The 13,961-nt window shown below is 38.1% G+C and overlaps 1 protein-coding gene across 2 annotated transcripts in view; it reads left to right on the top strand.

Moving 5' to 3' along the window:
• The window catches only part of LOC126373090 (arfGAP with SH3 domain, ANK repeat and PH domain-containing protein), a 43,642-nt gene that overhangs the window by 3,974 nt on the left and 25,707 nt on the right, over window positions 1–13,961 (top strand). For both annotated transcript variants that reach the window (XM_050019095.1, XM_050019087.1), the window contains exons 2-3: window positions 8,201–8,273; window positions 11,978–12,126. In XM_050019095.1, coding sequence (XP_049875052.1) covers window positions 8,201–8,273; window positions 11,978–12,126 — 222 coding nt within the window. The remainder of the gene's footprint in view (window positions 1–8,200; window positions 8,274–11,977; window positions 12,127–13,961) is intronic.

Genomic DNA, 13,961 nt, shown 5'->3' with positions numbered 1-13,961 from the left:
AACCTGTAATGTAGGTGCTAAACTTCGAAATGCCAACTCACTGTCGCGGGATCCGGCTTTGTCATTTGACTATGTTTAGTTGACTAAGCTGACTTAGTGTCACTTACGAAGGAATATCAGGAAGGCACGCTTCTCGACTCGACCTTTGTTCTGACAGAAAGCTGCGTCCGAATTGATGACATCATTCGTTATGCGTTAATTAGTAGACTTCTTGATATCTGCATCTTCTCGAAGATACTCGATAAGACTCCTTTCTCGCTTTCGTAGTTTGCATGCTAAGCCAATTTCTAATGTGTATAGTATAGAATCAACAAACTCAAACTTTGGTTCGGAAGTAACAAACTAAAATGCTGTATCATATATCGATATTTAACCATCGACATTTACTTCAACAAATACTTTCGTCATTTTTGCTACTAGTTTAATAAATCCATTCAATGGCGCGTCTAGTTTCGAGAAACTAGAGTATTTGTACCAGTTTCCAATTTCCTGCAGACGAGCTGACCACCGTTATCATAGCACGTGTGGATATCCGCTAACAACTAAAACAAACTTCAGGTAGAAACGCAGAGTTACCAGGTTATTGGGTCAGATTAGCGCTTCGATCTATGGAAATTAATATGTTAATTAAAGGCTGATGCTTATAATAGAGCTGCGTATCGATTCGCGAAGAGATGACCTATCCAACAAAACGACTTGTGTGACTTGGAATGTAATATGAATTACTAGAAATAAGCCAGATATTTAATTGATAGATGCTCGAGAACATAAACATGTTTTGACAAACATTTTGATAGATGATTTTGATATCCAAGGAATAATTATGTAGAGAAATTCAAGATGAATGTAGAATGTAGACGAATTGTACAAGTATCAATGCAACTGAACTGGATCTAATGTTCCGTGTAACATGCATGTGGCCGTCTAGTTGTCTCGTTAGAATACACTATAGCAAACGCGGCTGAAGTGAATTATCAACGGCTCACTGCCAGGACGGCCGTAGAATGTTGATGCGTTTTTGACGACGACAGCCCACAAATATCAGTGAAAGTAGCCTAACATCATCCGCACAAACTGGTTTCAAAACTCTGGTACTCGTTGATAAAAAGAGCTCTAATATTAAAGCATTAAGTGAGTACTTAACACACTAAAGTATCTCTTCTCCCATTTAAAGATTTGGCGCCACGCCAAACGGGAACAGAGTTACAAATTGAATAAATGGATACTTTATCAATGTCAGAGCTTGAATTCGGGAATAAGTGGAAACGAGTAAATATAAAAAAAAATATGAATGTAGCGTATACGTTACACACCTCGTTGCTGAGAGGAAATAATTCTTAGTCACCTTGCACTTCCACGAAATACGGCCCTTGTTTCCTATCCTTTGGCAGCGTCCCAAAATGTCGACTAAGCCTACCTCAAAACTAGTGGAAACCTTTCGGGTATTTTATCAAATTGCATTTTCATTTTGAGCATTTATGCGATGGTAACAGGTAAGAGCGTTGATACTATTTTTCGAGAGACCAAACTAAAACTTTTTGTCGTCAACTCTAAATCGTAATGTTTTATTCGCGTTTTCTTACTGCGAAAGTTTCTGACCCACAGACCTAACTACTTTGGTTATTTCTTATCTATGCAAATAAGAGTTTCCCTGTCCTGTCGGCGGAGAGAATTGTTTCTGCTTGTCTAGTGTGATTATCAGCATCAAAAGGTCAACGGCACATGAGTCATCGTTACGTATGCGACCATCTCGGTTGAGCTATTGCATAGCAAGTTGGGGTATGCCTCGTAACATATATGCAGGCATGACAAAATCCTTTCCGGTGTGTGCCTGACTCATCTTATCTGTGCTAGTATAAACATAATATCATATTTCTCATTTATGTTCGCTGTACTTGGAACTCCGCAATTTGCAATAAAATATTATTAAAATGTTTGTTACTTTTCTCCTTCGAGGCGCCTATTACAGTAACCCTAATGGATGCAGTATTTTCCTTATAATTTGTCAAGTGTTCTTCCTTTGTTTTGTATTAATTTTAATTAATGAATGCTTTGTTAACTTGGAGGTTTATCGGCTTTACAGTTACATTTTCGTAGTTTATGGTAATTTTTCAGAAAGAGTTATTATAAAGCAGAGTATAATTAATTTAAAGTTGCTAAGCCAACACTGAGTTGGGAAATGAACGTTTTTCCATTCAAGGAGCAACCGTTCCATGTCAGACTTTAACATTTTGGTGGGTATTCTAAGTAATACACACTTTTAGATCGAAATGAGTTCTGAGAACGAAGTTATCATTAACTTCTTTTTAATGATTTTACAGGTCTAGCAGACTCAACTGAATATTATCGGGGCTAAGAATGTTGTAGTAAATGATAATTTTAGATCACTATTATTTTGCTGAAAAGGCGGATGTGTTCAAGTATTGTTAATCATTATACTAAGATCGTCTGAACTTAGTTCCATAAAATTAGTTCTATAGAAGACTTAAAAGCACTCGTGAACCCTCTGGCACAGTAACTTCATAAGGTGGCGTGCTCAAGGGCGTGTAACTTTATCGTTAGGGTCCGAACTATGCAAGGCAAGGCTCCTGTCGTTTCCCTCATAAATAAAGTTACGCGACGCACCCTTACGGCTTCATACGACCCGTCAAGTGGCGGAAAATTTTCTTATTAAAAAGGCGGCCTTCTAATGTTTCTTATTGCAAGCACACACCTGTTTATGATAACCCATACAAGTTCAGTTTTCTTTCATGGAGATTCGTATACTTAGTCGTGGTTCTTCGTATCATCATCATCATCAGCCGTACGACACCCACTGCTGGGCATAGGCCTCCCCCAAGGATCCCCACGACGATTAATTTACATATTATATTATATTTAGTTAAATGTTACATAGTCTCTACCTACATAGTCTGCATAATAGTCATTAATGTGTTTTTATAAGTTCACAAAATATATAAATGAAATAGGCACTGTCTACATTTCACTGAAAAATTCACTGAACTAATTAACCTCTCATCTGCCGAGATAGGTACCAGACACAATATACTTTACACTGTGTCTGGTTAAAATCTGCGTTCCGGCGTTCGAAAAGTTAATTGCATTCATATAATTTTTACTTAATCATAGTATGGGTACATTTATTGCAAGTAATTTATGTTGATAAAAAAATCACTAAGAAAGGTAAGAAGGGAAAGGCTCGCGGACCCGGGCAATTACTGTGGGATCAAATATTAGAATCCGTAGAAATTGAAACATTAAAATATACTGATAAAAATTTAAAGCATAAACAGTCCTTACGATTGAAGGCTAAAAGTAAGATCGAGAGGTGAGGGGGTGAGATATACCTGGCGCAGCCGCTGGTGGGGAGCGGAGAGTTGCCGTTCGATATGCTTACGTAGTGTTATTCCTTATTCTATGGTAAAGGATAAGGAAATAAGCGTGGATAAGAAAGCCTGAAAGACGTTCATTAGTATCTCTAATACAAACTTCTTCCTTTATTTTAATCCCGAAATGCATTTGTAGACTCACACTTGGATTTCAAGTCTTTGATTCTCTTTCTCGCCGAATTGCGTATTTATAAGTCATCTAATATAATGAATAATTAATTACAAATATAAATTAAACGCCTAACAGTGTAAGGTGTAAACATAATTTGTTCCTCGTACAGATAAAGCGAAAGTTCTTACAAGCTGTGTTTAATTTGTAATAGGCTTTCTCTTTAATTAGCTGTGTGGGTGCGTTTGTAAAGCGATACGGTTAACGCGAACTTGAACATCATTGATGCAATGTTTGGTATGCATTTTATAACCGACGACCTCTATAAATAATATAATGTACGGCTTTATAGATTAGTTATACAGGGTGTTAGTGACATCGAAACGAAAACTTTGTGAGATGATTCAGACCATGATTCTAAGTTGATATCATGTGGAATTTTCCATCATTAAAATATAGAATTGAAACATGAATTTTGCGACGGGAAATTGCACTTGCTATTAACTTAGAATCATAGTCTATATCATCCCACTCAGTATTCGTTACGATGTCACTAACACCCTGTATAGGTAGGTAAACCGAGTGTTGATCCCTTCGATTAAACTTCTATAAGTAAGTTTTTAGCTGGAGCATTTTTCAGTTTTTCTATACTGTGGGTTGTGCTTGTGAAGGTCAATGGCCGACTTTATCAACCCTGGTGTTAGGGTTACTATTGACCTGCCAAAGGCCCCTGACATGGCGCATGTAACGACTACATGTGTAGTAATTAGTAGCCGGGACCAACTACTTATCTCAGTGACGGAAGAAATGGCCGAGCCATCATCCTTAACTTTACTTTTTAAATGTCTCATTATGTTAAACTAGCCATACTTTAGAAGAAGCTAACCTATCCTAAAAATCTGAACAAAAATTACTACGGCACTCTAAGTTAAAATACCTCCGAAGAAGACGTAATGGCAACAGTGATAAAATAAACGATTATTATTTAATACCTCTTTTCTGATGGATATAATATTACAAAATATTACAAAACAACTCTAAAATACATTAGAAAGCTTGAAGTCTAAACCAGTCTCGGACAGTATCACGAGTACAATTAACACTTGAAAATATTCACGAATGAGAATCATAATTGAAATGAAACCTGTTAAAGTTCTATAACAAGTCTCGTAAGTAAAATGAATAAACTCGTAATAATCGTAAAATCATCGGCAAAATTAAATTCTATAGGGCTATTAAACTAAAAGTTTTAATAAACACCTGCGTACGAGATGTAAACAAATTACGAGTTGACTGTATCAACCTAGTTGGAACTGGTTCTTATTGGAAAGGAACAGTTAGATTACACTAGACATTTTACGTCGAAACTTACGCCTTTCTATCAGAAAGTATTCGATTTTGTATTTTGCCATGTTTATCATCCGGGAAAGATACAAGATGTAAGTGATATGATTATTTGTTAAATAGTCACTAAAACCCACGCTTAGTATGAAAGAGACGACAGATATTATCACTCTAATCATCCTACGTTAAGTGGAGTATAGATCTAAAAAGTCGAGTGCACTGTAAAGTCGTGAAATGTAAATAAATAAATAATAAATAAATAAATCTACGGAATTTACACAAAATTATTAGAAGGGTGGTATTATTTATTATTCATCTGCGGTAGTGTTAAATAAGTGTTTGTTTACTAAACGGTTGTTTTCTGTATTGTATATTTGGGTTAACGAGGGAAGTGCTACCAAGATAAACAACACTGGAAGTGCATTCAGTGGGATAATTTGTTTTTAATGCTCCCCCATGCTGGGAAACATAAACAATGGAAATATTAAGTACACCGTGTTTTTCACGGTTACGATGTCCTTTGTATGCTTTTTATTTATTTATCTAAGAAGAACTTGAAAAATATGGCTAAGTTAAATTCCCACTGATCGTTCGAAATCCTTTTAAACAATTAAAGGCTTTAAATTGTACTGTAATCCTTTAACAATAGCGCAAAGCCGAGTTTAACTTTCGACGTTCAAGTTGGCATTCCGATTGAAGTTCAGATCCCGAAAACGTGTTATTCCAGGGAGTGTTAAAGCCAGTCGAAGCCTTAAGTTCCTTTTTCTGCATTGAATGTTTTTAAAAGTCGCTGTATTATTTATGAGTAACTAAGCATACAAGAATAGTTATACTAACACTTTCTAAAGATGGCCCACCGCCAGTTCTGGTAGATGTTTGTTGTATCAACCTGTTTAGCGAGTACTTCAAATAAATGAATCCACTTGTATTGTGTATGAGGAGTAACCTCATACTTGGATGTTGTTGTGTGGAGGTTACAAGGCCAACCGCTTTCACTCTTTATTCACTATAGATCTTTCTAATCTATGCATCGTATTTATATTTTTTTCTATTTTGTTACCATAATAATGATTTACTGAAGTGACTAACCCAGTTCATTTTAGGAAATACGTACTAGTTATGAAGAGTCAGCATTCTCACTTTATTTGATAGTCTGATGATGATTTGATCAATGAACGATTCTGTTTGGTCAGATGTAAGTCGGTACTGTGCCTTGACTTTGATATGAGAGGTAAATGCAGAGTTTTCAGCATGATAATGACTCATAATAACATTCGATCAACCGTGCAGGCTGACGAACGTATGACCTTAAAGGAGGTGAATGAATTTCTCACGTCATATCCGTAACTTAGATGAATTAGCATGTTTACCTCCTTGACTCATGCTGTTGTTATCACCTTACTGAGCCCTCATTATAACTCAATGATGTATTGTTTCTCGATTATCCGAATTGTCTCTAGAGATAATAATCATTTCAATATCTATAAGGACAACACACTTAAGTCCCATAGAGTCGGATTTCCAAGAATTACAACAAGAATTGTTTCCAATTGCTTACGAAACATCTCATCACAGGTAATTCATGTTCCTGCAATGACTCACGTTTTGTTTTTTGCTTTCATCACTCAACCAATTACTAACTGTTTCATAGACACGAGCGAGCAATTCCGACAGATCTTTTAAGTTATGTTTCAACAGAAATATTAAGCCGCATTTTTTAAGTTGCTAAAGTTGCCGCGAACATCGTATTAAAATTTTAAACTGCTTTGGTTCATATAGAATTTTGTGAAAAGAGAGCGTCATTAGTGAATCCAAGAGCCCTCTCCACGTGACCTATTTGTTGGAAATGTTCTCTCGGAGAGTTAACGTGTTCCCTCGAACTGACAGAACAAAGGCGGGATAGCATTATCTCTGCAACAATTAATTACTGAACTATGTCGCATTGTGTTCACATGTTGCTTAGTAATTCTATGGAATACCCCGTAACCAGCCGACGCGTGCCTGGTTCTTTGTTTCATTATCGTAGCCACTTGAAATTGATACCTGTACAGTGTACCCGCTTGGAAAGTCCGATACCGTTGTAGGTATTACTAGTCTAAACTCCACTAAGTGAAATGAGGAGTTTAGACAAAGTCTATTATCTAGTTTAACGGGCATTAATGAAACAATGCATATTTACAGTGATTAGCATCTTGATCTTGATGGTAATTGTGTGGGTGTATTGTAATACTGTGATGACGTGGTTTGCGTAAGTCGTCATGCGTTGCTCGTCGCAGGCGAGAAAGCGAGTCCGCGTGTACACACTCGTGTTGTACTCGTCTTTATATTACACTACAAATGCAAATTACGTAAGTTCCGGTAATCTTTACATCCACTCAATTTACTAAGGAGGTTAAACCGAAGACCATATTAGGCCACACTCGACGCAAGATTGCAAAAGTTTAACGTTTAGAAAAAGAAGTGCCTATTGTTCAGCAGTCTAACGTTAATGTTACCCGTACGCTTATACCATATTGTTCATTAATTTGCAACGTTGTGACTTGTGGTATTGTCTACCGGTTAATCACGTGGGCGAGTATGTTTCCTTATGCGCCTTTGTCACACTTGAATAATAATATTACTACAAAGGATCTCCTGTTATTTATTATTAAGTACCTATGAAATTACAATGCAAGGAACATAATTATAACAGACTATAAGTTGGTGCAAATAGCGTCCAGAATTTAAAGATGCACGTGCCAGGTTGTCCGAAATAGAAAACAAAAAGACAAAAGCGGTTTTCGAGCGCAGCGCCCCAATGCAACTCGCGTCGCAAGCCAGGTGTTGCCTCGTCTCGCATACCAGGTGCTTTAAAATTTTTCCTATTTTTCGTCAGTGGAAAATAAATCTGTTTTATTTACACTATAAATATTTTCAATTATACTTGATCTCGTTTTACCTCACTTAATGCTCCCGTATCGGTTATAACGCAGCAGCCACTTGGCTAAAATCAAGCACTCGAACATTTTTAAAAAGCAGTCGGGTTAAGGTGGGTACACAAAACGTTGCATTTCGGCGCCGGTCTGTTGCTCAACTCGAGGGGGCATTGATTAATGCCGGCTGGGGCGACAGATGTTCCATGCACTTCTGAACCTTGAATGGCTCGTGCTATTGTATACTATTCTTTATGGCAGACTAGCGTCAAAAAGTTTTGGGTCAGCCCCTGTTGGACCGCTCTCGTTGTTTACCAAACAGGAAATGTGCTTTAAAAGACCATCTTTCTCCTACTCTTTTGTGCCAGATCGGGATCCTTCAATAGGATCCTTTTTAACTTGTAATGAAAACGTTTTGTCCTTAAATCTCATTATCTTTGTTCCAGACATTGGATTTCGACCGGGATGGCTTAACAAAACTTAAGAAGGCGATAAAAGCGATTCACAACTCTGGAAATGGTATGTATTTTATGTCCTCTCTCATTCATGTTTTCTAAAAATCATAAAGGTTTTCTTACCAGTGTGTATTGTAGTTGAGTGTTACATCAGATATAGAAATAGGAAATGCAATATCGAACTGTGGACGTGTTGGGATGTTCATATTTGTCGGGCTATTTCAGTAGTTTGTATTCTCGTTCCGTTCCGCATTATTCAGGGGACACGAGACTGAACTAATAATAGCAGTGGAGGAAGTTGTATGAATAGATTGCACTGGAACAGTTCGACTGTCTGATGCATACGAAGTGATACGACTACGGGTGTAACATTTACTACTGCGCTTTTCTTATCATTCACTGACATAAGTCAATGTAATGACACTAAACTAATGATAATGACAAAGCAGCGCTTGATTATGTTAATTTGTCGAGTTTCAAAACTATATGCAAGCTTTAATTGCGCTATTTTAGTGCGATAAAATCTCAGTTTGCGTGCGACAGTTGACATGATTCGCTGAATATGATACAGCAATACCTATACAGATACATGTGTACATAGAACCGGCTGCCTAGGACGAAAGGCCGTTCAACCCACTGAACTAGAATGACCCAAATATCGCAACAATAGTCAAGTGATTGTACGTTTCATTTGATACAAATTACTTCAATATTTCCGCACTCAAGTGCGTAATGTATCTAAAGCTTATTTTTTTCTACTTTCGTCATAATGATAGCTATTAAAAACGGTCAGAAAACCACCTTTCGAGAGAAATCCTCGTATCCGTTGTAGTGTAACTGATATTGCAGCTCTGGTAGGTTGGTGAATGAGAATTAAATGAAACCGGTGGATCGTTAACAAGAGTGACCACGAGCAGTGCAGTGGCCGGTCGCGAATGAATTTCCCTTGTACGAGTACGAGTTGTCAAGGAAAGTAGGTCGAGCGTCTGGCTCACCGCAAAAGGTGCGCGAATGTTTACAACACCGTATACATAGATTGATATCCATATCCACTCATTGTTTCCAATTTCCATATCTGGAAGGTATTTCCATCACACCTGCTTCGGAGTAGGTCTCCCTCGTCAAACAAATGCCAATATATTTTATATTCCCGTTTAACTCTGCGTAAGGTATTGATTCAATTTGAATTAAAGGTTTCTTATTGTCGTTTTATGATTATACAACAGCTAATCTAAAAACTTATTTAATATACAATGTTTCTTTCAAGAAAAAGGATACGCTCTCAGATAGCTATGACATATTTTTATACGATGCAATTAACTGCAAACCCTGAATATTATCGTGTAAAATATATTCCTATAGATAACATGTAATACCTATATGCTTAGATTACACGTACGTAACCTTTATCACGTAATGTTAACATTCAATTTATTTTTGAAAACCTGAATACATTTTTTATTTTATTGAAGCTCTATCTATTCGTTTACAACACTTTATTAAACGTTACGTTATATTCGTAAGCTCGTGAAAGAGCTTGCAGGAGAGTGAGTTGGATGGTAAATATTGCATCGCGAATGTTGATCGCGTGCTATGGTTTGTTTACTGCGGGCGCGCAGCGGAGCTCGGAACTGGTCGTGCGGGTTCGGATTGCGCTCAGCCGCAGCGGCAAGGTCGTGCGCGTGCGCCTGCAAAAACGACCAATCACAGCCGCGCATTCCTTCACAATGAGCTGTTTAGGGAACACCGATCATCGATAATTAAACTTCTCAGAAGCCTGGAAATTGACTCTACGTCTATTAAAATAAATGTCCGTAGAAGTTACTTCAAATTGGATTCCATAAAAGGCGGTTCGCAAGCTGGCATGTAAAACCTTGACAATAGATGGGTTTTGGACGTCTGCCAGGCAGGCAGGCGTTTCTTCCGTTTGTGCCTTCGTGTCGTATTATATCGTACTTTACTTCGCGGCTTTATCTCTGTTCATAAATTAAACGTGATAGATATTTTGTAGGTCGTAGCACGATGCCTTATGCCACTTTCATACCGACGCGACATCTGTCTCGAAAGTTTCTATCGTAGAATATTGGAATGTCAATGTTTTTTGATGAAAGCTAGGGAGAGACTGCCCGAGACTATGTTTAGTCCATACAAAGTGGTGGCCAGGAGCCCCGCGGAGAAATTGAAAGGCGTGAGGCCGCTCCGCCATTTAATATTCAGAGAGCATCGCGTCGGCGGGATTTAGCCGGCAAATGTGGGCCGCGACACGGATCTCTTTGCTTCTTTCATCCGCCTGCCGCCTCTATTTCTATGATTATTTTTAACCCTCTGTCGTAGGATTGAATCCTGATGAAACAGTATGGTGAACTAGTAAATGGAACGGAAACGAACGAAACAAAAGCAAATCGAGTTGAACGAATGTAACTCGAATGTTAATGATGCCTTGGAAACTTTTAATATACGTATTATCTAAAGCGAAACGCCTATTCCTAGTTTGTCCTTCTATAAATGTTTGAACCGCAGACGGCAAGATAAAATTCCCAGGTTAGTATCATTCTCACTCTATTGCGATAGAAATGGTATTAGACATTGAAAAGGCTTCGGGTAACAATTCATTGGATACTAAAGCGTACCTCCTAAAAATGATTGAAAACTAAGTGCATTTTGGAAATGTATTTACATAACATTCTTATAGCTTTCAAACTAGTTGGATACCTTTTAGAATTGCACCTGCAACTCATTCGAGTATCAGATTTTATCTAACCAATCATGCAATCAGCCGCCATTTCAAATAATATTCTCGAGGGTATGCAAGACTTGCGTGTCGAGCTAATAGCTAGGAGTATCTATCTACCTAAGTTTAGTACCTAGTAGTAAAACGCCCATCTTTCTCAAGCAGAAATACTTATTACAGAGATACTTTGTTTACAAGCGTTCGCCTGCGGCCCTGCTCGGGATCTAATTAAACCGAACAACTCGCCTCTGCAAGCTAAATAGGCTCTCCAACGAATAGCTACAACAAGAAAACTTTTAAACGAACTTCTATTTATATAAAACTGCAATTAATAAACTTTAAATATTTACATAACTGTGTAACTATTACGGCAAAACGTTTTAAATAGTTCATAATATGAATACCATTTAAATTTAATTACTGGCAATAAAGTTATTCATGAAATGATAAACAGTCGTTCTTTTACTAATTACTTGTAGCGATCTAAGAATTTTTGTTTTAAATACAAATGTCGTATTGGAAAGGAGTGGTGGTTACTATTAAATGATAATTCGTTGTCGATCATGATAATAATATGTATCAGTTCCCTTATCAAATGTTACTTTTGTTATTCTACTTACTGTTGATATTGCATATTAATTCCATTGTAAAGACTGCATTCACAGCTGCACTGTATATTTTTTTGAAGTAATTTAGTAAGGATCTGGCATATTATTATTTAAAATTCATAAATTTTTAGAACTACGCGGCGAATAAAACAAAATCAGTGTCAACAAGAAGATTCTTTCGTCAGGATATAACTAATATAATCACGTTAACGTTACACACTACATGAACCCCGTTCAATTTCTACAATATAAATCATGTCGTGTTTTTGTTTTAGTGCGAGAGTCCAAGACCATAGAGCTTTGCTGCTAGTGCATTGATAAAATTGTTAGGTGTTACGTGTGAAGTCGGGTTATACTGGCTACATGAATAAAGCACGACCGCGGAGCAAATCCTGTCTTTTATTTAACAATTATCTCATTTTGTTCCAGCCCACGTGGACAATGAGATGTACCTCTCCCGGGCGCTGGAGCGTCTGGGAGGGAACGCACTCAGTAAGGACTCGGAGCCAGACATCGGCGCCGCCTTCTTCAAGTTCGCCGTCGTCACCAAAGAACTGTCGGCGCTTATGAAAACACTGGTATGTTGTAAGGTTGTAATTGTAACATATCTAACATTAGGTCAGAGGCTGTTTGATTCTGGCGAGCTGCGCGACTATATTTGACACGGAACATCGATCTCTTTTATGCATTGGCAGGGGTTGCCTAACTTCAGTTCGCGGCGCGCATACTGGTTTAGTATTTAACTCGGCGCTCTAGCTAGTAGAAATAGAGCACAATGATACTAGATATATAGGCAAAAACGTAAGTACAATAATATGAGCGAATGTAGGTAGGTAATGTAAGTGTCCGCTTACTTATAAGTAAGAGTTTAAAAGGGCTCACAATTTGGGAACCTTGCATTATAACCCAATTTTGTTGCAGCAGCTTTGGTTGCTACAATCTCGCCGACTCTCGGATATTGTTACTCATCTTTCTTGGCAGTCTTTAGAAGCTGACGTCACTTAATGCATATAAAATTTCTAATCACACGATTATCGTATAGGTACCTATTTTACGTTATCTTTAGGACGCCACAGTGGTCTTTCTTTGAATGGTCTATGGTATTTCTAACTCGCAAACCGGCAGGCGATTGGTCATGTCCTAAGAAGACCCGTGAAACACCCATCCCGATGAGCTCTGACGCAAAGAGACCTGGCGACGGTCGGTTGACTGAGAGTTTTCAACTCGCGGCATGTAATGTGAGCAAGCTATAGAGGCTGCAAAAGATCGCGAGGAGTGGAAATCTATTATTCGAGCCCTACATCCCAACAGGAGATAAAAGGATTAGAGAGAGTGTATGAGAGAGAGAGTCGGTAAGGAAAGTAGTGTTCTTTATTACGGCAGAGTGCGCGATCGTATCCTACGACCTACGACAATCTTATCCGTTTCCCATTTAGCGCTTAAACGATTTCATCTAGCCCAACATAGGAGCCATACGATCGGCTCATTTTTCCTCGTTGTAGCAGCGATTTTGCCGAATCGAAATTACTCAGGTTAGGAAAGTAATGATTAAATATTACTCTCACATTTTAATTTAATTCCCTCGAATAGTATGCCTATTATTAGCAGGTCGATTGTATATCATCATCAGCCCATAAACGTCCCCACTGCTGGGGCACGGGCCTTCCCTATGGATGGATAGGGAGATCGGGCCTTAAACCATCACGCGGGCCCAGTGCGGTTTGATGGTTATTAACGTCTGCTAATGCAGCCGGGACAAACGGTTTAACGTGCCTTCCGACGCACGGAGGAGCTCGAGATGATTTTTTTTTGTGGTCACCCATCCTATGACCGGCCTTTGCGAAAGTTGCTTAACTTCACAATCGCAGACCGAGCGCGTTTACCGCTGCGCCACCGAGCTGGTAAATTCGTGGACGTTGAAAGTTATTGAAAAACAAATCACGACAATTTAATCATTAATCATCATCGTTTATGATTTAAACGTGAATGGAGCATTCAGTCATACATCGTAACGAACGTGGAAAACAACTTAAGCTATCAAATACATCTTTGATGAAAGATCTTATAAATACTCCGTTCACGGTTAATTAGCGTGTGAGATGATTTACGAGTGATATATGTAATTGGTAGTATACTAATGGGAATTGGTGGAAAAAAAATGTAATTATAGAGTCATAATATAAGTTCGTGGAACGTGCTTTGCCAGTTGAGTGCAATAGCAGAATGTGCCCCAGTTCAGTCTTGTTTGCACGGAACGAATGTTGCGGACATCGACACACATTCTATACGAATTCTATTCGGAAAACTCGTAATTCTAGCGACTTAGTATACAATGACAGTTAGGTACAGTATTTATTAAAGATAAAAACAACCACGTGGACTACTTAGCAGACCGCAACCGGTAATCGGATAT

Source organism: Pectinophora gossypiella, chromosome 2 (assembly GCF_024362695.1).
Source record: "Pectinophora gossypiella chromosome 2, ilPecGoss1.1, whole genome shotgun sequence".
NCBI classification, from domain to species: domain Eukaryota; kingdom Metazoa; phylum Arthropoda; class Insecta; order Lepidoptera; family Gelechiidae; genus Pectinophora; species Pectinophora gossypiella.
The sequence above is the reverse complement of the archived record's forward strand: the minus strand, read 5'-3'. Positions and strand labels throughout refer to the sequence as shown.